At 50.1% G+C, this 21,438-nt stretch overlaps 1 protein-coding gene across 1 annotated transcript in view; it reads left to right on the top strand.

Moving 5' to 3' along the window:
• GRM4 (glutamate metabotropic receptor 4) overlaps positions 1 to 20,293 on the top strand; it is a 177,397-nt gene extending 157,104 nt beyond the window's left edge. Inside the window, exons 10-11 of the mRNA XM_072730306.1 lie at positions 14,783 to 14,942; positions 19,730 to 20,293. Of these exons, the coding sequence (XP_072586407.1) occupies positions 14,783 to 14,942; positions 19,730 to 19,749 (180 nt within the window). The 3' untranslated portion in view covers positions 19,750 to 20,293. The remainder of the gene's footprint in view (positions 1 to 14,782; positions 14,943 to 19,729) is intronic.
• Positions 20,294 to 21,438: the final 1,145 nt, after the last annotated feature.

Genomic DNA, 21,438 nt, shown 5'->3' with positions numbered 1-21,438 from the left:
TTTCTGTTTCAATTAATATGATCATATGATTTTTCTTCTTTAGTCTATTAATATGGTGGACTATATTCATTGATTTTTCAAATACTGAACCAGCCTTGCATTCCTGGGATACCTCACTTTGTTATGGTACATTATTCAATTGATTTATTGCTGATTCTATTTGCAAATATTTTTCTGAGGATTTCTAAAAATCTGCGTTCATGAGGGATATTGGTCTGTAGTTTCCTTTTCCTTTACTATCTATAGTAAAGGTAATGCTGGCTTCATGAAATAGGTTGGGAAGTGTTCCCTGTTCTATATTCTGGAAGAGATAGGTATGTCTTCTTTAAATGCTTGGTTAAATTTGCTAATGGAGCTATCTGGGCTGGGAGACTTACTTTTTTTTGGAAGATTTTAAATTACAAATTCAATTTTTAAAATAGATACTCTGGATAATCTGTTCCTTCTTCTCCTTTTTCCTCCCCCTCTTCCTTCTCTTCTTCCTCTGATCTGTTTCTTCTTGAGTGAGTTTTGTTAGTTGTGTCTTTTGAGGAGTCAGTCATTTCATCTGCCCTGTTGAATGTAATAATGTGTATAGAGTTGGTAATAGTATTATCTCATTATCCTTCTTTTTTTTTTTTTTCATTATCCTTCTAATGTCAGAGTCTGTAGTGACATTTATCTTTCATTACTGATATTGATAATTTGTGCCCTCTCCTTTGTTCTTTGTCAGTTTGGCTAGTTATTTTTTAATTCTATTGATGTTTTCAAATAATCAACTTTTTGTTTTACTGATTTTTTCCATTGCTTTTTCTATTTTTAGTTTCATGGCTTTCTGTTCTTAATTCCTTCCTTCTGCTTGCTTTGGGTATATTTTCCCCTCTGCTGCCCTCACCCCCAGTCTTGTAGTTTCTCAAGATGGAACTGGATTGATGTTTTGAGACCCTTCTAATGTAAACAGTTTTAAAGCTATGACTTTCCCTCTATGCCCTGCTTTAGCCACATGTCACAAATTTTGACTTGTAATTTAATTTTTGTTCAGTTAGAATGTTCTTGAGACATTCTTTTTGACTTGTAGATTATTTATAAGTGTGTTGTTTTATTTCCAGTGTTTGGAAATTTACCAGTTGTCTTTTTGTTATTGACTTTAATTTAATTTCATTATGGCTGGAGAATAAATATACTTTGTATAACTTCAACTTTTAAAATTTGTTAACATTTGTTTTGTGACCCAGGGTATGGTCTATACTGGTGAATGTTCTATGTGCACTTGAAAAGAATGCATATTTAGCTGTTGATGGTTGGGTCCTAAAAATGTTAATTAGATCCAGTTTGTTGATGGTGTTGTTCAGTTCTACATCCTTATTAATCTGTATACTTTTTCTATCAAATGCTGTGAGAATTGTTGAAATCTCCACCCAAATTTTTCTATTTTTTTTGTTCCATTCTGTTAGTTTTTGCTTCATGTATTTTTTTTTTAAAGATTTTATTTATTTATTCATGAGAGACACACAGAGAGAGAGGCAGAGACATAGACAGAGGGAGAAGCAGGCTCCACTCAGGGAGCCCAATGTGGGACTTGATCCCGGGACTCCAGGATCACGCTCTGGGCCAAAGGCAGGTGCTAAACCACTGAGCCACCCAGGGATCTCCCTGCTTCGTGTATTTTAAAGCTTTGTTGTTAGGTGCATACACATTTAGGAGTGTTATGTCTTCTTGGTGAATTGACCATTTTATCAGTATAAAATGCCTCTCTTTATTGCTGATAATTTTCCTTACTCTGAAATCCATCTTGCCTGTTATTAAAATAACCACTGTAGTTTTCTTTTGCTTACTGTTTACAAGGTATATCTTTTTCCACCCTTTTACTATTAACTATCTATTATAAAGTGGGTTTTTTAGAGACAACATATTGTTGACTCTTGCTAGTTTTTTATTCATTCTGATAATCTCTGATTTTTAATTGATATATTTAGATCGTATGCATTTAATGTAATTATTGATATAATTGGATTAGAACTTCCTTTTTAAAAGAAGATTTATTTATTTATTTATTTATTTTAGAGAGAAGAGAGAGAGAGTGAGCACAATGGGGAGGGGCAAAGGGAGAGGGAGAGAAAATCTTAAGCAGACTACTTGCTGAGTGCAGAACCCAACAAGGAGCTTGGTCCAATGACCCTGAGATCACAACCTGAGTTGAAACCAAGAGTCAGCCATTCAACCAACTGCACCACCCCTAGGTACCCCTAGAACTTCCATTTTATAATTTGCTTTCCATTTGTTCCCTATGTTATTAGTTCCTCTATTTCCCCTTTTATGCTTTCAGTGGATCATTTGACTATTGTTCTGTATTCTATTTTATTTATTGAGGATTTGTTATGTTTATTTTTTTACTGTTATCTCCTGGTATACTTTTTTTTCCCTTTTACCTTCGGAAGACTGAGTAGATTCTAAATTATTTTCTCAAGTTTTCACAACTCCTTGAGACAATTCAAACTAAATCTAATACATAATCTGTCAAGATTCTCATTTTTTTAGACTTTTGAGAGAAACAGAAGTTACCACCTGAAAACACATTGTAATATTTTACTATGTGCATGCCTTCAAGGAACTGGATCCACCTGAATTTCTCTGAACTAGGAAGAAGGTGCTCTGCTTAAAACTTCTTCTTCAGACTCTGGCATCCCATCTCATAGATGTTGGCTTCAGTAGATCCTGAAGATTTTTTTTTAGGGACCTATGCCCTTGGAATTAATGACATCTAATATCTGCTCTATACTTGGATTTCTTGGGCCCTATAAAAATCTCTTAATCCATTTCCATTCTTCCAGAATCAAAATAAATTGACTGTATTTTCTCAGGTCCAATGATGATAAATCTTTTTCCCTCAAAGATACGAAGTTACAGGTTTTTCATTTTTATAGAACTATAGTAGAAACTAGTATATTCAGCATTTTCTCAACAGAAACACCATGAGGCAGCACTTCTTCAATCTATCACACTATAAGGTGATTGAATCAGAGCCAGAAGAGCTTTTAGAGCTCATTTAGTGTAGCCCCTCATTTCATAGAGGAGGAAACTGCAACAGAGAGAAGTAAAATGATTTGCTCAAATCCAACAACAAGGTAAGAATGAGATCAGGACCTGACTCTTGTGTCCTTGGCATTCAGTCATATGTACTTTCCAGATTCTATGTTAATGTTTTTGTGCTCCTAAAATATTTTATGGTGGTAACTCTGAAACATCATATGGTCTCAAAGTGCTGAATTCAATCTTACTGCTGCTTATATTGTTATATCCTTGCAAATAGTGATGTCAAGAGATATATATTATATATGATAATTTGACTAATCAGACTATTTGGTTAAACAGAACATTTCATTTTCCAGGCATTTCTGGCACACAATGGGCACTCAATATAATATACATTATATTGATTTTATTTATTTATTCATGAGAGACACAGAGAGAGAGAGGCAGAGGCATAGACAGAGGGAGAAGTAGGCTCCATTCAGGGAGCCTCATATGGGACTCGATCCTGGGACTCCAGGATCACACCCTGGGCTGAAGGCAGGGGCTAAACTGCTGAGCCACCCAGGGATCCCCCACTCAATATAATAATAACTAATTTAAGTTGTTGCCATTAATAACATTTTCTTCTTTAACAGAATTTTCTGTACTTAGATTTTTTCTCAAAAAGAAAATTTTATTTTAATTATTATTTTTAAAAATGGAAATATGATTTATATGTAATATTAGTATCAGGTGTACAACATATTGATTCAATATTTGTATATATTGGGAAGTGATCACCACAATAAATCTAGTTAACATCCGTCACCATGCATAGTCACTATGCATACTCACGAATTTTTTCTTGTTTTTTTTTTTTAAAGATTTTATTTATTTATTCATGAGAGACAGAGAGAGAAAGAGAGAGAGGCAGAGACACAGGAAGAGGGAGAAGCAGGCTCCATTCAGGGAGCCTGACGTGGGACTCGATCCCTGGACTCCAGGATCACATGCTGGGCTGAAGGCAGGCACTAAACCTCTGAGCCACCCAGGGATCCCCACGAATTTTTTCTTGAGATGAGAATTTTTAAAATGTACTCTCTAGTAACCTTCAAATATAAAATCCAGTATTATTAACTATAGTCACTATGTTGTACATTACGTATATATTTTTAGACTTTATTTACTCATGAGAGACACAGAGAGACAGGCAGAAATGTAGGCAGAGGGAGAAGCAGGCTCCCTGTAAGGAGTCCACTGTGGGACTTGATCCCAGGACCCCAGGATAATGACCCAAGCCAAAGGCAGACCTCAACCACGGAGCCACCCAGACATACCACATATATATTTTTTTTAAAGTGGTGGATCTAGCAATTACATACATATACTTAACATTTTGACTACTCAGCAAATTTTGTTTGAACAAGGTCATCTGGCCACAGTGTAGGGTTGCAGGGAGATCAGTGAAGATTAGGATTGCCAGATTTAGCAAATAAAAATACAAGATGATCCTTGAAATACTATGAGAATTTCATAGAATGTTAACTAAAAAAGAACATTTAAAAATACATTTGAATTTCAAATAAGCAATGAAAAATTGTTCATTTTAAGTATGTCCCATGCAATATTGGGATATATTTATACTTTAAAAATATTTTTTAAAAAATATGAAATTCAAATTTTATTGGGCATCCTGCATTTTATCTGGTAACCTTGGTTAGGATGTTATTTTTAGTGAAGGTGCCCAGGATGAAGGGTGGTAGTGATGAAACACGTGCAAGTAGACTGATCCATAAAGATTTAGGAGGTGAAATCCAGAGGATGTGGTAATGAATGGGACCTGATTGAGAGATAGAATGGAGTCATGATGGCTCCAGGGCAGCATGTGATCTGTGCATCATTGGATGGAGATTAGCACCCTCGCTAAGATGGGGAACCTAGAAGGAGTGGGTTGAGATACAGTGGGCAGTATGGGATGTACTGATTTTTTGTACCTTTGAGACATGATAGTGGGGGCAAAAGGCAGGTGCTTGGCTATCTCTGGGTGTGTGCCTGAGAGAGCAGCTGGGCTGGACACACACAGGTGCAAATGTCTGCGGGGTCCCCCAGACAGAGAGCACAGTGTGAGGATAGGAGGACCAGGACCTCTCCTCTAGGAGCAGGACCTGGCAGAGGAGGCTGAGAAGAGGTATCTGAAGGAGGGAAGCCAGCAGAGAGTGTGTCTCAAGGTGTAGGGAGTGAGCAGTGGTGCCAAACCCACCTGAGAGGTGGAGCAAGATGAGTTCTTAGAAGCCAGAAGGAAATGGGGTTGAAGAATGTTTCATTTTTCCTTTGGACAGGAAACTCGGCTGTGTTTAAACATAAATGATGGGAGAGAGAGAATAAGTGAACGTAGGGGAGCGACTGGTAGCTGGATTGTGGAGAGTCTCCAGAAAAGGGGAGAAATTATACTGCACGGGTGGCTGGTGGCACGTGTGCCCTTGGCCGGGAGGAAGGACCCCTTCTCCATTATGTAACCACAAAAACTGGCTTCATTTGTGTTCCGTGAAAGCAGAGCCCGAGACAAGACTTGGTACAAGTTAAACTCCAAGTTTAGCTTGGAGACTGGTTTGTCTGTGAGGCGATCCCAGGAAATAAATAAGAATGAGGGAGTGGAAGGAGTGAGAGCTAAGGTGGGACAGGATTATTGAGCTGGTCACCAGCTGTGGGCAATGGGAGGTAGCTCCTTCGGGAACCCCAGAGGAACACGTAGAATGTATCTCAGTACTGTCCCTCGCAGGGACATTATCCCTCTACCCCCATCTCCCATGAACAAGGTTGCCTCTGGGGTATTGACCTCCACCCCTTCGGGCGCTATGTCTGCCGGCTGCCGGAGACCCACCCCTGCCCCCTGGCCCAGAGAGTGGATGGGCTCCAGTGGGATGCTTCAGTGTGGAGCTGGCTGCGGCTAGAATCCCAGGAGGGCCGGTGGGCGATGGAGCAGGGTGCTCAAACCATCATTACAGGGATGGAGGGGGTCAGTCAACAGGCAGGGAAGTGAGGGGATCACTGGGGGTTGCCCCAGGGGGAAGGAAGGAGACGCTGTGTTGAGGGGGTCTGGGGGTGATGGAAAAGCCAAGGGGCAAGGGGCAGGAGGCCTGGAAGGATGAAGCTGTTCATTGAAGGAGAGAGAGAGAAGCCAGAGTAGGTGGATGGGAGTGGGGGGTGGGCTTCAGGGCAAAGTGGGGGGGGGGCTTGGGCGGGGTTTCCGCTACAGCCTATCGACCCCTGACCCACCCCCATGTTCCTCCTTGACCTCATCCATCTTCCATCCTTCCCCTCACTCGTGCTGCCCTGGCCACACTGCTGGGACTCACCCTTTGCCCTCCCTGGCCTTCTATTTGGAACCCCTCTACCCTCTACACCCCTCACTTCCTTCAGGAGAGTCCCCTTGCTAGAGAGGCCCTCCTGGGCACCGCTGTGGGGCAGCACCCCCATCCCTCTCTGACCTACCATGGACTGTCTTCTCTGCATGCTTCCAGGGGATGTTGTCATGGGTGTTCATTCACTGTGCATCATTCATGCTTGTCACCCCTCCTGCCTGTCTCCCTCCCTGAGGCTGGGGTTTGGGTCTGGTTGGATGTCGGCTGCAGGGCAGGTGCCTGTTCAGCGCCTGGCACAGAGGGTGCTCAGGGCATGTTGCTGAAGGAAGGAACAGGAGGACTGAGGTCCAGAGAGGAGGAGTGGCTTTTGGCGCCCCGGGGGTTAGCCCTCCCTCGCGCTGCCCCCCCTCACCGCTGCACCCAGAGGCTTTGTGCTGGATGCCAAGGACACGGGGAGGAGACAAGTGGACCATTAAGGCCACCATGCGGAGAGGCCCTCCGGGCTGTGGGCACAGGGGGAGGCTTTCTGGAGGAGGTGGCACTTGAGTTCTGAAGGTGTCAGGAGTTAGCTGGATGAAGAACTGGAGACAGAGCACTCAGCAGCAGAAACAGCGTGTGCAGAGACACAGGGCATGAAGGGCCCCTTCTGGGCATCAAAAGAGATGCTGCGAGTACGGGTGGAGGGAGGCTTGCGGGAGCCGGGAGCGCATGGCTTGGGATGATTTCTCGATACATAGTCAGGGGCTGGACCAGGAAATGCTTTGTGCCTTAGGCCACAGGGGCTTGGAATTTATAGCTTAAGCTGCTGGGAGCCCCTGAGATGCTATAAGCAGGTGAGGGACATGATCCGATTTGTAATTTAGAAAGATCTTGGTGGCTGCTGTGCAGAGGAGGGAGAGGCCTGAAGCCAGGAGACTGGTTAGGGACGATAACAGCCAGTGCTCCAGGCCAGGACGTTGAATCTGAACCCAGGAGGTGATGGTGGGGAGGGGTGCTTGCGAGGCTGTGCCAGGGCGGGGGAGGGGAGGTGTTCAGGTGGCCACGACTGAGGGCAGCACCTGCTGGAACCAGGGGAGGGACGTCTGTGCACTTGGGTCCGTGGCGGCAAGAACAGAGACCCCAGTGCAGGCAGCTTGGATGAAGGGCAGGGCTGGCTCCATTATTTATAGGACCTGATGGGGTCCCTTATTGGAAAATCAGTAATTTCAAGGCAGCAACAGCAGGACATTAGGCCGTGTGTGGGGCCTGGGAGGCTGCCCAGGTCACAGGGCTGCAAAGCCAGCCTGGGAAGGGTAAGCTTTGGCTCACAGAATCAGGGCAGGAGACTCAAAGTCTAGGAGAGTCAGGGATGCCACCTGGCCTTCAGACAGCTGGTATCAAGACACTGAAGTGCTCAACACTTCAACCACCAACGCTACAGTTTTACCAGGGGATAGGTGTGGATCTTCACAGCACGATTGGGGAGGGCATGTCTAGTTAGGGAACTGGCCCTTAGATGGTCCCCAAGGGGAGTTGTGGTGCACAGAGCCTCACCTCCAGGTGCTCCTCGGCGACAGGACATCCTGCTCTGCTCCCTGTTCACACTCTATTCCCTCTGTAACGGACTTACATTTGGCCCTTCGAGCCAAGATTGTGTATGTGGGGTGATGGCACTGCTAGAGATGAGGGGGTGTGCCCCCCACCAGACCACGCAGATGCCAGCCATCCCCCTAGATAAGCCAGAGGCTCTGAGGCTCCAGATCCTTCCAAGTCTGCACATTTACCCTCCACCCCATATAGGTTCCTCTGTGTCAGCTTTTTAGCCCCTGCCTTCTGTTGAAGGAGCTCATTCTTCACCATCCAAGTGTCAGAAAAGCCAATTCAAAGGGGCTCATTATTTTACTATTTTTATTTATTTAACACCGATATTTCCAGGTGTATTTGCAGTCATGTATAGCTAAGGGTTTGCTTTTCTCTGCATAGCAACCCTATGAGATGGGTCTTCTCCTTCTCTTTCTTCTGAATTTGACAAAGGAGGCCAAAGTAGCTTGCTTAACAAGATATCAGGAGGTTGAGCATATCGATCCAGGGTAGTACAGTGGCTCAGCACATTATCTTGGCCCTCATTTCTGCTCATTGTTCCATTCAGCTACTCTCTGTGTGTCAGCTATGTTTCCCCTCATGGTCACAAAGTGGCTGCCACATCACATGCTCACAACTCTCTATCCAAAAGCAGAAAAGCAGAGTTCCTCTTCTAGCACAGGGCTTTCTTTTCATCAGGGAGCCAAAGCTTTCCCAGAATCCCTCCACAAACTTCTCTTCATGACTTATTGGCCTAAACTGGGTCACATGCTCACCTTTAAATCGAAGGGAAGCAATGGGCTAGCTGTGATTGGCTTTGGCTTCAGGGGAAGAGGGTTCCTTCCCTGAGCCCCCTCAGCAGAAGGTGGGTGCCCCATAGCTGTTGGGTGGGTGTAACTGTTCGGCTTCTCAAAGGGTCAAACCTTTTTGCTTCCCCACATTCCTGAAACTATCAGGGGAACTCAAACAAGTGTTCAGGAGTCAAAAATAGCTTCTTCACAGGCATGAGGGACTGGCCTATCTGGAGGAAATCAAGCCAGAGTGGTTTGGCTGCAGCAGCGTGCTTTTCAGTTAGAAGGAGCAGGGCAAATGGTTGGGAAGATAGGCAGTGGGGAGATTGGGGTGGGCTCTGAGTGGGAGTGCAAGGAGTCAGGGACCTTGTTTTGGGCCATGGAGAGCCAGTGAGTGATTCGGAGTCAGGGAGAGGTGTGGTGTGGTGGGCTTGAGCTCACTCTGATTTGCCTCCAGGGTGCACTGGGAGAGGGAGACTGGCCAGCGTGGTTGTTCCCAGTCTGGGTGAAGGTAGGAGTGGAGGGGAGGGAGCACCTCCTCAATCTCCCCCTCCTCCTGGTCTCCAGTTCTGCTCTCATCCTCCTCCCCACCAAGAGAAAGTGGTGCCTGGCTTTTGGCCCTGCCTCCTGTTCCTACTCTCTCCCCTTCCCGATACCCTGCACACTTGAGGAAAGAGCAGCTTTCTCTCCAATCCAGGACTCCCACCCGCTCCTCAGTCCCTCACAATGTAGCTTCTGCTTTCTATCTTATATTGACAATTTTCTCAAGAAGCCCACTGAGGAGCCAAATTTGTAAGTAAACCCTTGAGGAAACTGAGATAATGGTAACATTTCATTTCAGCCTTGTATGCAGGAGGCTGCTGGCTACAAGTAGCCTCTTAATAGGATGGGAAGGTTTGTCCTGGTGCCTGTGACTTCCTTGACTTCCTAGAGGCGTCTAACACCATCTGACCCAGTCTAACACTGCTGGTGGCTTTCCATGACCCTGCTGCCATCACTGTGAGGTGACATCTTTGGCCCATTCCCTTCCTGTCTTCTCAGACCTCTCCTTGAGTTGCTTTCCCACCGTCTGCCCCTTAAATGTCAGGGTTTGTCAGTTTACCCTGGGACCTCCTTCTTCCCTCAGCCTACAGCCTCCCATCCATCTCCTACTCCCCGCCCCAAGGCTGGAATCCCCACCTCTGGGCCAGCACCTCCCAGTCTTCCCCCCTACACTCCAGACTCCAGTCTGCACCCGCCTACTGGTGACACCTCCATCTGAATGCCCCCCAGGTCCTCAAGCCAGTGGGCCAACTCAAAATCTTTACCTTCCTCCCTATTCCTGCTCTTCCTTCCTTCTTCCCTATCTTGACCACTGGCTTGCTCCGTCTTCTCCCAGCCATGCAGACTAGGATATTTAGGGTCATTTTTAATCGCCTCATCTACCACCAGGAGATCAGTGAGCCAAGTGGACTCTTCAGAATTGTCTTCCAAATCTATTGTCAAATCTGCAGCCTGAGCCACAGCCCTGGTTCAAGCTGTTAGCCATCTCTTGCCTAGAGCACTCCCGAAGCCCCCCTGCTGGCTCCCCTATCTCAGGCCTTCAGGTGCTGACCCCGTCTTTGGAAGAGCTGGTGGGAATGACACCCACACTCACCGCAGAACTAGCCCAGGAGAGCGGCTCCTCTGCATGACGGAGCAGGTGGGGGTCCCAAGGCCAACACAAGAGCTGTTAGTTTAAGAACACATCCCGCATCCTGGAGCAGCTGTGGAGTTTCACCCATTACATTTTGGGTTGATTATGGCAGTTTAGTCCCACCCCCGACTAATGCAGTGGAAGCTATGTTCATTCCCATGTGAGTATCTGCTTTCTGGAAGTAGGGAAACTGAGGCACGGGGCCTTGGGGTCACACAGCTAGTAAGTGGAGTGCCAGGATGAATTCAGGCAGCTCGGTCTGCACACTCTGTGCCCTCAGTAGACTCTGAGGAAGGTGGGGGCAGAGAGGAGGCATTAGGGACCTGGAGACTGCTAGCGGAGGGGCTGGACCAGGAGGCTGGGAGAAACCAGAGGACAGAAACAGAAGCAGAAGGGGGACATAGCTCTGGGGAACACGCATGGAGGGAGCAGGGGCAGGGGATGGGTGGAGAGGAAAGAGGTGCAGGGGGTGTGGTTAGCAGTGCCTCCCCTCCCCCAGGTGGGGCCGGGTGGACTGAGGTGGTCCTTGTGTGTGGAGATGGAGATACGAGGATCAACGCAGATCTGAGCAGCACAGATGGAACCCATGCGTTCAGGACTCCAGGGAGCCTTGGTGACCCCCTGGCCCACCTGCTACTGAAGAGACAGGCTGGGTGGGAAGGGCTTAAGTGGCTTGCAGCACATCCCAGTGTGTGTGTGTGTGTGTGTGTGTGTGTGTGTGTTAACACCAGAAGATGGCTTGTGTGACACATGCTCAACTCCAGATTCACATCCGGGGCCCGGGGAATCCAGGGCGCCCCCGCCAGCCCCCGGGTCCTCCTGGCGTCACTGCGCTATTAACTGTTGCACTCACAGAGAAATACTGCCAGCACGTTCAAGACGCCGTTAATTAATTAACCAGGCACTTCATTGAGAGTCAGTGGCATAATTGTTGTTCGTGGTGGATAAATACTAATTGAATATTAAGAACATATTTGTGCAGAAGCAGTCACTTTGGGAGCCAGCCGTGCCCTTTGTCAGCCAGATGTTTGGACTCGTTACGGAGGCTGAGTCATTAGCCAGGAGCACCCTGGCATTCAGGCTCTGCTACTGTCGGAGAAGGCAGGCCGTGGAAAGACGGGCTCTCAGGCAGTGAGTGCAGGGATTTGGGGGGGTCCCCACAGACAGACCCGGGAAAAATGGTTGTATTAAGCAGATGGCAAATATGTATTGAGCTTTAACTTAGGCAATTCTCGGTGTGATTTTAGGCCTGGAGAATACCTCCTTCCCTTTGAAATCCTTCAAACATCTGGCTTAATCCTAGCCAGCAAGACAGGCAGGATGGAACATCTAGACTCCATTTTACAGGCGAAAATTGAGGCTGTGTGAGGTGAGGTGACTTGCTCAGGATCACAAAGCCACAGAAGTCCAGTCTCCTTGCTTTTCGCTATGGCCTCATCCGTCGTGGCAGGGAGCTCAGGCTCGGCCCCCAGAGCCCTGGTCAGCTGAGGGGAGAGGACTGTCTTTCCTTGGTTCTTTGGAGTCCCCATGTCTCAGGACTGACTTGGCCCCCAAGAGTCAAACCCCTCCCCGCAACTTTCCAGCTGTCCTTACTGGCTCAGCCTGCCAAGGCTGTGTGAAGTAGTATAGTAAGGAGTGGAGGCTCTGAAGTCAGAATTCCTGGAATTAGAGCTTTAGTTAACTAGACCTCTTACATGCTGAGAATCTTGGGCAAATTACTTAAGGGCTCTGTGCCTCAGTTTCCAAATTATGAAAAGCTTTCCTCTTCTTCCCCTCACCACCCGAAGGGTCACAGATATAGGCCAGGTATGCTGCTTGATAGGAAGAGCATCTGCTGTCCTCTTGGCCAGATGCTCTTGTGCAGTGAACAACCTGCCCAACTGTATGTGGCAGCCTTGCTTCCAGGGTTGTCATGAGAGTAAATAAGACATCACACCTAGTGTATGTTAGTAATCCTCCAGTTTTCTGACTCTACCTCCTCAAGAACTGAGCATGACTTCGCTGCTACCGCATGCTGCTGTCAGCCTCCTTTACAAGGGCTGATAAAAGAATGTTGACATGTGAAGCGAGAACATGAGAGAAGATGGCTCTTGACACAGCACCAAAGGCAGCAGAAGTCTGCAGAGCCTGGTCACAAAGCATCTCCTTAAAGCCCTCGCCTGGGCCCCTCAGAGCCCCTGAAGGAGGAGCCCTCTGTCCCAGTTCCAACCTCTGAGTCACTTGGTTGTAGGGAGAGCTGGCTCACAACCATGTGAAACTCTTAGTTTGGGGTCCCCCAGAGGCAGGCCCTGAGATAAGAATTCAAATCCAATTACGCTCAAGTTTAGTTGAGAGGGGATCCCAGGAGAGGCTGGGAGGCTGGGAGGCTGGCAGGTGGTGCCGTGGGCCGTCAGGGCTCCAGCCCTCTAGGGGCCTCTGGGAGAGGTGCTGAGCAAGCCCGCAGTTGCCCCACCAGGGGCTTCTAGTCCTGGCTGGCCGGGCTGCCGCAGGGCGGCCAAGTAGGAGGATGGCGCTGCCCTGTCAATAGTGCTCAGAGGTCCCTGGCTTGACACGGAGTGGGCAGGTGCAGAGTGGAAAGGGCCTGGGGCATATGGTCAGCCCATAGCAAAGCACCTTCTCGCTGCTTAGCAGGAGCACCCTACGAGGCCGGCGGGGCCTCTTCCAGCCCAAGAATCATCCAAAGAGGAGCCCCGGGGGCTTCTGCCTAGGGACAGTCCTTGCTGTATGATGTCATCCCCATGATGCAGGTCCTCTTATGAGTCCCCTCAGAGGAAGAGAGGCTCAGAGGGGTTAAGTGCCTTTTCCATCATCACAGAGCTAGTGAGTGCAAAGTCCAGTGGCTCCAGAGCCCAAGCTCTCTGTCCTACATGATCCACACTGTTCCACACCCACCGGGCACAGAGGGATCCTCAGCCTCTTGTCAGCTTGTCCCAAGACTTCCCGCCTCCTCCTCTGTGGACGTTTGAACCTATTTCCCCAGGGTGAGGGAGGGCCCCTGGTCACTGCCTGGCTGGTCTTCCCTTCACACCCAACTGACGCCAGTGGCTGGAAGTGGGGGTGGGGAACAGGCTCTGGCCTCCCAGTGCCTCTCTCCTAAGCAAAACCCTCCTAAGAACATTCTAGGCCTGAGGTCTCAGGGTCTGGGTGAACACCACCAGCCCCCAGAGCCCTCAAGGGCCCCCCAGAGCCTTTCTCTTCTTTCTTTCTTTCTTTCTTTCTTTCTTTCTTTCTTTCTTTCTTTCTTTCTTTCTTTCTTTCTTCTTCTTTCTTTCTCTTTCTTTTTCTTTCTTTCAGATTTTATTTATTTATTCACGAGAGACACCAAGAGAGAAAGAGAGAGAGGCAGAGACACAGGCAGAGGGAGAAGCAGGCTCTCTGCTGGGAGCCCGATGTGAACTCTATCCCAGGACCCCAGGATCACTCCCTGAGCTGAAGGCAGACACTCAACCACTGAGCCACCCAGGCGTCCTGTCCCCTCCACGCCCCTCCCCCTCCAGCCCCGGACTCTCAAGGACACATCAGGCTCTTGAGACAGAATCCCAAGGGACACCATCAGCGGGCCAGCAGGACCACCTTCTATGAAGGCAACTCCACTCTCAGGACAGAGGCAGGGAACCTCCACGAGCCTGATGGGAGGAGCAGTCCCTGTTCTCTGGGAGCTCCCAGGCGGTCTCCTTCCTCTGCCGTGTTGACAGGGTAGCAGGGTCTGACAAAGTCCGCACTGACACTCAGAAATAGTAGACAGAAAAAAAAAAAAGAAATAGTAGACAGCAAAAGGGGGGTGGCGTAGTGTGGTGTGCATGTGCATGAGGGTCTTCCCCCCGCCCCCCGAGTGGACAGAGCCAGGTCCAGGCAGAGCCATGCCGAGGAGGGTGAGGCCAGCATGGCAAGAGCCAGGAGCCATCTGTGTCTCTCGCCAAAATCTTTTGTCATTTCTTGTGCCTGGCCCCAGCTCACAGAGAGGTGGGGATCTCCATGAGGCGGCAGTGTCCTCAAAGTCCCCCAAGAGTAGCCTTCCTGAACCCTGGGCTTGGTGAGATCAGGGGGGAGTGATTTGGGGGTGACATCAAGGAAGAGGGGCTCACGCCGTGACCCAGCTGTGACCCACGGGGCCTGTGGTGCTGGGTCTCTGGCAACCAAGGGGATGCTTGAAAGAGGCCAGGACTGCCCAAGGCATTGGCCCCGAGGCACGTGGCCTGGGGTGGGGTGGGGGTGGGGGGTGGGGGTGGAGGGTTTCATCACAGGCCCCCTGCTCCACGGGTGGAGCTCTCCTGGGAAGCCCAGGACATCAGAAGTGTCCCAGAAAGTCACCCGCCCCCAGGGAGACAGACAGGCCTATTTATGTGGATGAAATGCAGCCCTCTCCCCCTGCAGCTCCAAGATGTCTTCTGCTTCCCCCGCAGCGCCCCGGCTGCCACTGCCTAAATGCGGAGCTTGGCAGATGGAAGCAGCCGGGACCCTCCCCCACGCCCTGGGCTCCCTGCACGTGCCAGGAGGGCCCTGAGCCAGCCAGGGCCTGGCCCGCCCTCCCTCGGCTGCCTGCACCTGCCCAGGCCCCAGCAGGTAAGGACTCCAGGTCATGCTGATTGGGGGGGCGGGCGGGCTGGGGGGGGCGATGAGGGAGGGCAGGAGACAAACAAAAGAGACCCACGGGGAGAGGGTACAGAGAGGTGGTGGATAATGTCTGGAAGACACAGAGCAAGCAGGGGGTGCAGGGAACCGAGCAGAGACATGGGGGTGGTGGGAAACCAAGGAGCAGGGAGGGAAGGGAAGACCTGAGAGGCAGGTGTAGAAGGGCTGGAGAGAAGGCCGAGGTCTCAGGGCACCCCCCAACCCACACCTGTACCGCGACTGTGTGCAAATTAGGAAAAGGCGCCCTCTGTGGGAGGATTGGATTAGGAGAGGGTGTAAGTCCAGTGCGTCTGCGTGTTAAGAGGAAGATGCCCTTCTTCCCAGAGGATCTGGTGCCAGGTGACCCAGCTCGGGGAGCAGGCCCTATCGCAGCCCCCCTGGTGACCCGGGCAGCTGTGCCGGCAGCCTGCTCCAGAGCCAAAGAGAGAGTCAAGCCCGCCTTGGGGCCTGAGCTCAGGGCTGGAGGCGGCTCTGGGTGGGCCGCGACGCTCTGTTCCCCGCAGCCGGATTCAACCATCCAAGACATGATCTGTTGAACCAGGTTGGCAAGTAGACAAACGATTCTTACCATCTCCCAAAGGAGGGCTCCAGGATCACCGGGAGCCCGGCTTATTAGGAAACCACAAAGCATGTTGCCCCAGCCAGGCAGAGAGCCAGTGGACGACCCACAGCAAGCTCCAGCCTGGTCTACTATGGGGGCAGCAATCGAGACCTCCGGCCCCCCACTTCTGGCCTCCCCGTGAAGTCCTGGAGGCAGGATGAACATCTGGCTCAGCATCTCAAGACCACCCAGGGCCCATCTTCTGTCCCCTGTTTCTTCCTAGATCCAGCAAGTGGGGCCTCTCACCAACCCAGGTGATTGGGGGTCCTGCAGCTTTGATTCCTGAAAGTGTTCTGTGGCTTTGGCACTGGGAGGTGTGAGACTGAAGTGCAATTTGCATGTTAATACAGAAAGTTGTATTTCAGTCATTTGCATTTAAATAAGGTGCTGCTTCCTCCCTCCCTCCCTCCCCTGCTGATGGCGGCACCTTTGGGAGATGGCTTCCCAGGCCTCCCTTCCCCGCTCAGCCTCCTCAGCCAGCTTCAGTGGGGGATGATGGGAAAGCGGGGATCCTCTCGCCATTCTGTGAGTACTCTCTGTGGAGCTCTTTAGCACGGGCACACATGCGTGCATACGCGTGCATTGACACAGCACACGCGCCCACACCCCTCCTGCCACCGCGTGTACATGCACATTTGCACAACTGTCCACACTCAATACTTGCTCATGCCCATACACACATGCGCATAGCACATGCACATGTACATGCAAACACAGGAAGGGGCCCGTGCACGAAGACATGCACAGAACCACACACTTGTGCACACATACACACGCACATCCAGCCACCAAAAGTGACAAGGCACCCTCTTGCCTTGTGCTCTCCAGCTACCCAACATCAGGGAACCAACCCTCAGAAACTTACACCTACCTGTCTACCCTCACGCCTACTCTAATGCATCCGATTATCCCTGGGTCTTAACTCTGGACTCAGGGGAGGATGGTGTGAGTCAGGATGGGCTGAGATCCCTGGCGGAGCAAGGATGGTGAGTAGTGGGGTTCATGACTCTGCATCTCCCCAGTGTCCCTAGGAGCCTCCTCCTCACTCCGGCTTTGCTGAGTGCCTCTTGGGCTCTCCAGAGTGCAGATGTGCATGTGCTGGCAGTTACCTTCTTCCTCGGCCCAGCTGAGGCTTCCTGGGTTGCTCCGGAGTGGCTGCCAGCTTGCTTTTCCTGGCTAGAGCTCTGTCTCCCGAATCAGCACCCCAGTCCGCCTCCCCTCCGGTGTGCCCGACTCTCCAGACTTCAAGTTTCTTCAAGACAGCACTCTCTTTCCTCTTCACGCCCTCCTCTCTGTCCTCACCTCCCCTTCTCTGCCAGGCGTGCTTCGTGCTTCGGGAGGGAGCACAGACTTCCACATCACGAACACCAGCCTTCACTCCTGGCGCTGGCTTCCTCCTCTCTGCATGGGACAGCTGCGCCTATTCCTAGATGTGTGAGGATTAACAAGTCCAGAGTCAAACATGTGGCTCCACGTTGGAGCTCAATAAATGCAGATTATCTGTCATTGCTGCAGAGCCCTGAATACACACAGCCCCCCTTTGTGGGGTCCTAATGTAACCTCTGTCCGCCACAGTGGACTCTGCCCATGGTTATCGTTTCCTGTGTGTTATAATGGGCAGAAGGTCAGGAAGCAGGGCCTCGGTCCTCGGGCCTCAGGCAAGGGAGCTGAGAGACCAATCCAGGCCTCCCTGAGCAGGAAGGGCAAGGATTTTGTCCTCTCAGAGGATACCGTTGTAGTGTAAAATGGAAACTCAGGCTGCAGGGCAGCGAGGAGGGAGCTCAGGAGCCCCTATCCTACTGGTTTGCCCCAGATGCCTTCCTGGCTTGGCTGCTCTCATAATTGCCTCCAGACTCACCAGTTGGGGTCTTGGAGGATTTCCCCTTGGAGCATGATTAGAATTCCACCCCACTCCCCCAGACAAGAGTACCCGTGTAGGCACGACCCCCAGCCCACCCTCAATGGACACCCTGCCCATGGCCCAGCCCTGGCCCGCTCTCGGACATCTGCAGGGTGGAGGGGAGAGCTCTGTGGAATGCCTTTGCCTTCCTGGCTGAGGAGCCAGACCCTCAGGCAAAAGCCTAGAACTAGGGAAGCCACAACATTGACTAAACTAACTGCCCATGTTATAATTTACTGAGCATTTACCATGTGCCAGGCCATGTACCAAGCACACTATTTTATCTCCACAATGACCCTATGAAGCAGGTATGACTGTGCATCTTACAGATGAAGAAATCGAGGCTCTGGCCGGTTCATGACAAACCAAGTCTCTGCGCTGAGCATGCTAGTGAGCAGGGCTCACCCAGGGCACTTTGACTCAGGCCCTGCTCCTGCCCCTAAGCTATACTTTCGTGCTGTATTCACTCCCTCCTTCCCTCCCACCCTTCCTCCTTCCCTCCCTTCTTCCTCCTCACTTCCTTCCTTCCTTCCATCCATATATCTTGCTTTGCTTTGGGCCCTCTCTGCACAGAGTTTACCTTCTAGAACGGTGGCCCTTCACTGTCACTATGCTGTGGACTCTCTGGCATCTGAAGAAGCCTAAGGACGTCTTTTCGTCTTTTCGGAATAACATTTATACATCCACACAATAAAAGTTATAGGATTCAGAGGACACTGATTATATAAAATGCAGTTATCAAAATATTAAGAAATTGGGATGGAGTAATACATGAGCTTCTTTATTAATGCACTAAATAATACAATTGAGCAGTGGGCCTAATAAAACTACCATCACTTTGAAGTAGGGTTGAGCATAAATGGTATTTCAAAACTGGTTCTGCAATTATAATACGATTTGAAATTATCTGTGCTTTCTATGTGTGACAGAGCCACAGGGTTTCATGACAACTGCTATGGTCTGTTGCTAACAGACACAATGGAAGCAAGTGTTAAATTTCAGCCCAAAATGAGTAAAATAAAGATGTGATTTTTTTTCCCATTCACCTTCACTGACCCCCTGAATCCTCAGGGAGCCATGTTAATCCCTAGACCTGAGGCCCTCTCGAGTTGCTGGGGGCAAAGGGAGACTAGCCAGGGGGTGAAAAGCAGGGAAAATCAGTGAGGAAGAGGTCAGGGAGGTAGCCAGGGGACCCCTGCTGGAAGTGAGGGGGGTGCCTGGGGGCATCTGGGGGAAGAGGGATCAGAGGGAACAGGGAGGAGGCCAGTGAGGTTGGGGGTGCCTGAGTATGTAGAGAGCAGCGGACATGAGGTTGTGGTATTTTGAGCCATGCTAAAAATGTGGATTCACCCTAGGAAATGCTAAAAATGTGGATTCACCCTAGGAATGACAGGGCTGTGAGACCATGGAGGCAGGCAGTCTGACCAATGCTCTCACAGGGGCGCTCTGGCTGCATGCAACCTATTGCATTCCTCCAGCCTCCAGTCCTGTGTGGCACCCATAGGGTGGGAGGAGTGGTTGGATTTGGGGGCACACTTTTCAGGCAGAGCTGGCAGTTCTGAGGATTGCAGATCAGAGTGAGAGGAGAGGCACTTGGGTCTTACTCCCTGACCCCACCCGGAGGGCTGGCAGGACAGCCGAGGCTTGGGTTGTTTCACCCAGCTGCAAAGATGCGGTATTGGAGCTCCTGTCCCGCGCCCCTCAAAGCCTCCTGCGGAAGCTGAGGCAGGAGGCAGGGACAAGGGGGGAGCCCCCACCAGGGGCCAGATTGCAAACTCACTTCACTGTTCCAAAGCTAATGTTCTCCCTCTCCCATCAATCAGTATTGCCTTTTACAGAAGTCTTTGAGGACACCTTCCTGCTTCCTCTACCTAGTACTGGCTTTGTTAAATTACTTGCTTTGCCAAATTACTTGCTTTGCCAACACCCAGGGATTTCTTCAAGAGATTACTTATCTGCTTTGTTGACACGGATGTCCTCTATTTACTCTTATTTCCCAGGCAGCTCAGAAACGTCCTCACACACACACACACACACACACACCCGCCAGGGTCATTTCCAAAGACAGCTGCAAGTCTTTGTCCCAAACTGAAAAACAAGGCACTCTTAGTAATGCTCAGAACATGCTTGTTGATGGAATGAAAGAGCTGAACGATGAGGAGAGAAAGCCACCTTCTCAGCCCCTTCTGAGTCTGTTCTCTCTCGTTTATCTTGAAGTCCCAGAACGTCAGTGCTGAAGCTTGGCCACCATTGTGGATTGTCCATGCCTTGCCCTGAAGTCAGCTGGATGGCGGAAGAACCGGTGGTACCACTCCTTGTCTGTCTCTCTACACTTACACCCCTTCCTCTGTCTGCCTCTGCATCACATCCTGCCTATCAGCCCGTTTCTGTCCCTCATTGTGGCCATGCTTGTGACCATTTGGTTCTCTGGTGAAACAGGGTCTGGCACCTCATTTTTTGCCCTCCCAGCTCTCCTCCAATAAGACCATATCGTGGGACTTCAAACTCCCTGCCCCAGGAGGGATCATATCCCAGGAACATGCCCTTTGGGATACTCAGGGAATCTGGAAGGTTCCTAAAGCCTAGATCAGGGGTTGGCCAACTATGGCCTGTAGGCCCAGTCTGGCTCACCACCTGTTTTTGGACGGTCTGTGAGCTAAGAATGGTTTTTACATATTTAAATATGTGAAAAAGAATCAAAATAAAGATAATATATTGTGGTGTGAAAATTACATGGAATTAAAATTTCACTGTCCATAAATAAAGTTTTGTTGGCACACAGCCATGTTCCTTTGTTTACATACTGTTTATGGCAGCTTTTGTACCACGTCTGCAGAGCTGGGTGGCTGTGACAGACGGTATGTGGTCTGTGAACCTGAAATATTTATATCTGGCCCTCTACAGAGCAAGTCTGCAGACCCCTGGCCTAGAGCCTGTGGCCTGTGGAGCCTGAACCTGGGGTCACGTCCAGTCCCCTGCCCCTGCCCCCCACCTGCTGGCTGACAGAGTGCTTGGGTCACGTAACCAAGCTCCCTCACCCTTGGAGGCATGTGTTTTCCCATGTAATCCATACCTCCAGCTAAGGTCTGTTTGAGGATTTCATGAGATGGGTTTGGGTGGCATCTACCACTAAGGGGCACAGAGCAGAAGCTCACAAAGCAACCCCTGAAAGTTGTCCTGAAGAGGCTAAGTGTGCAGGACGCCCAGGTGGCTCAGTGGATTAGGTGTCTGCCTACGGCTCAGGTCATGATCCTGGGGTTCTGGGATGGAGCCCCACATCAGGTTCCCTGGGGAGTCTTGCTTCTCCTTCTACCCCTCCCTTCCTTCTCTCCTTCAAATAAATAAATACAATCTTAAAAAAAATAGAGCTAGGTGGGGCCCATTTTATACTAGAGAGTGGCTACCAGAGGCCATGGTGGGACCATGGCGGTGCCAGCCTGATAAGCAGGGGCAGTCAACTCACTTCTCCTCAGAGGTTCAATAACTGGCCTTGGATAGGAAAGGAGACCCATCAGGGTGGGCCACCACCTGCCAAGGGCAGGCAGGGGAAGAAGGGTGTGGTTTAAAGAGCACTGAGGGGTCGCTGGAATTTTGGGTGAGCCCCTGTCCTTTCTGGGACTGGGGTCTATTGGTATCACTGGGGTGAACTTGCAGCCTCCCCCCCTCCAGTTTTGAGACTGGGGAAGCCCTGCCAGCAGCACCCGTCCCGGCATCCCCCTACCCTTCCCAGGTGTTTACCCCTAACCACCTACTCCCAGGGCAGAGCCCTCTGAGTGGTGGAGCCTGCGGGGAGAGGGGGTATTCGGGAACAGGTGGAGCTTGCCCAGGCTGGGGCATTGAATCCCTTCCTCTCGCCTCCCACGGTGGCTTTATTAATTGTTTATATTGAAGTCTGTTAATTGGCAATAAGCAGTGCACTGAAGTGT

This window comes from Vulpes vulpes, chromosome 1 (assembly GCF_048418805.1).
Source record: "Vulpes vulpes isolate BD-2025 chromosome 1, VulVul3, whole genome shotgun sequence".
In the NCBI taxonomy this organism is placed as follows: Eukaryota; Metazoa; Chordata; class Mammalia; order Carnivora; family Canidae; genus Vulpes; species Vulpes vulpes.
The sequence above is the reverse complement of the archived record's forward strand: the minus strand, read 5'-3'. Positions and strand labels throughout refer to the sequence as shown.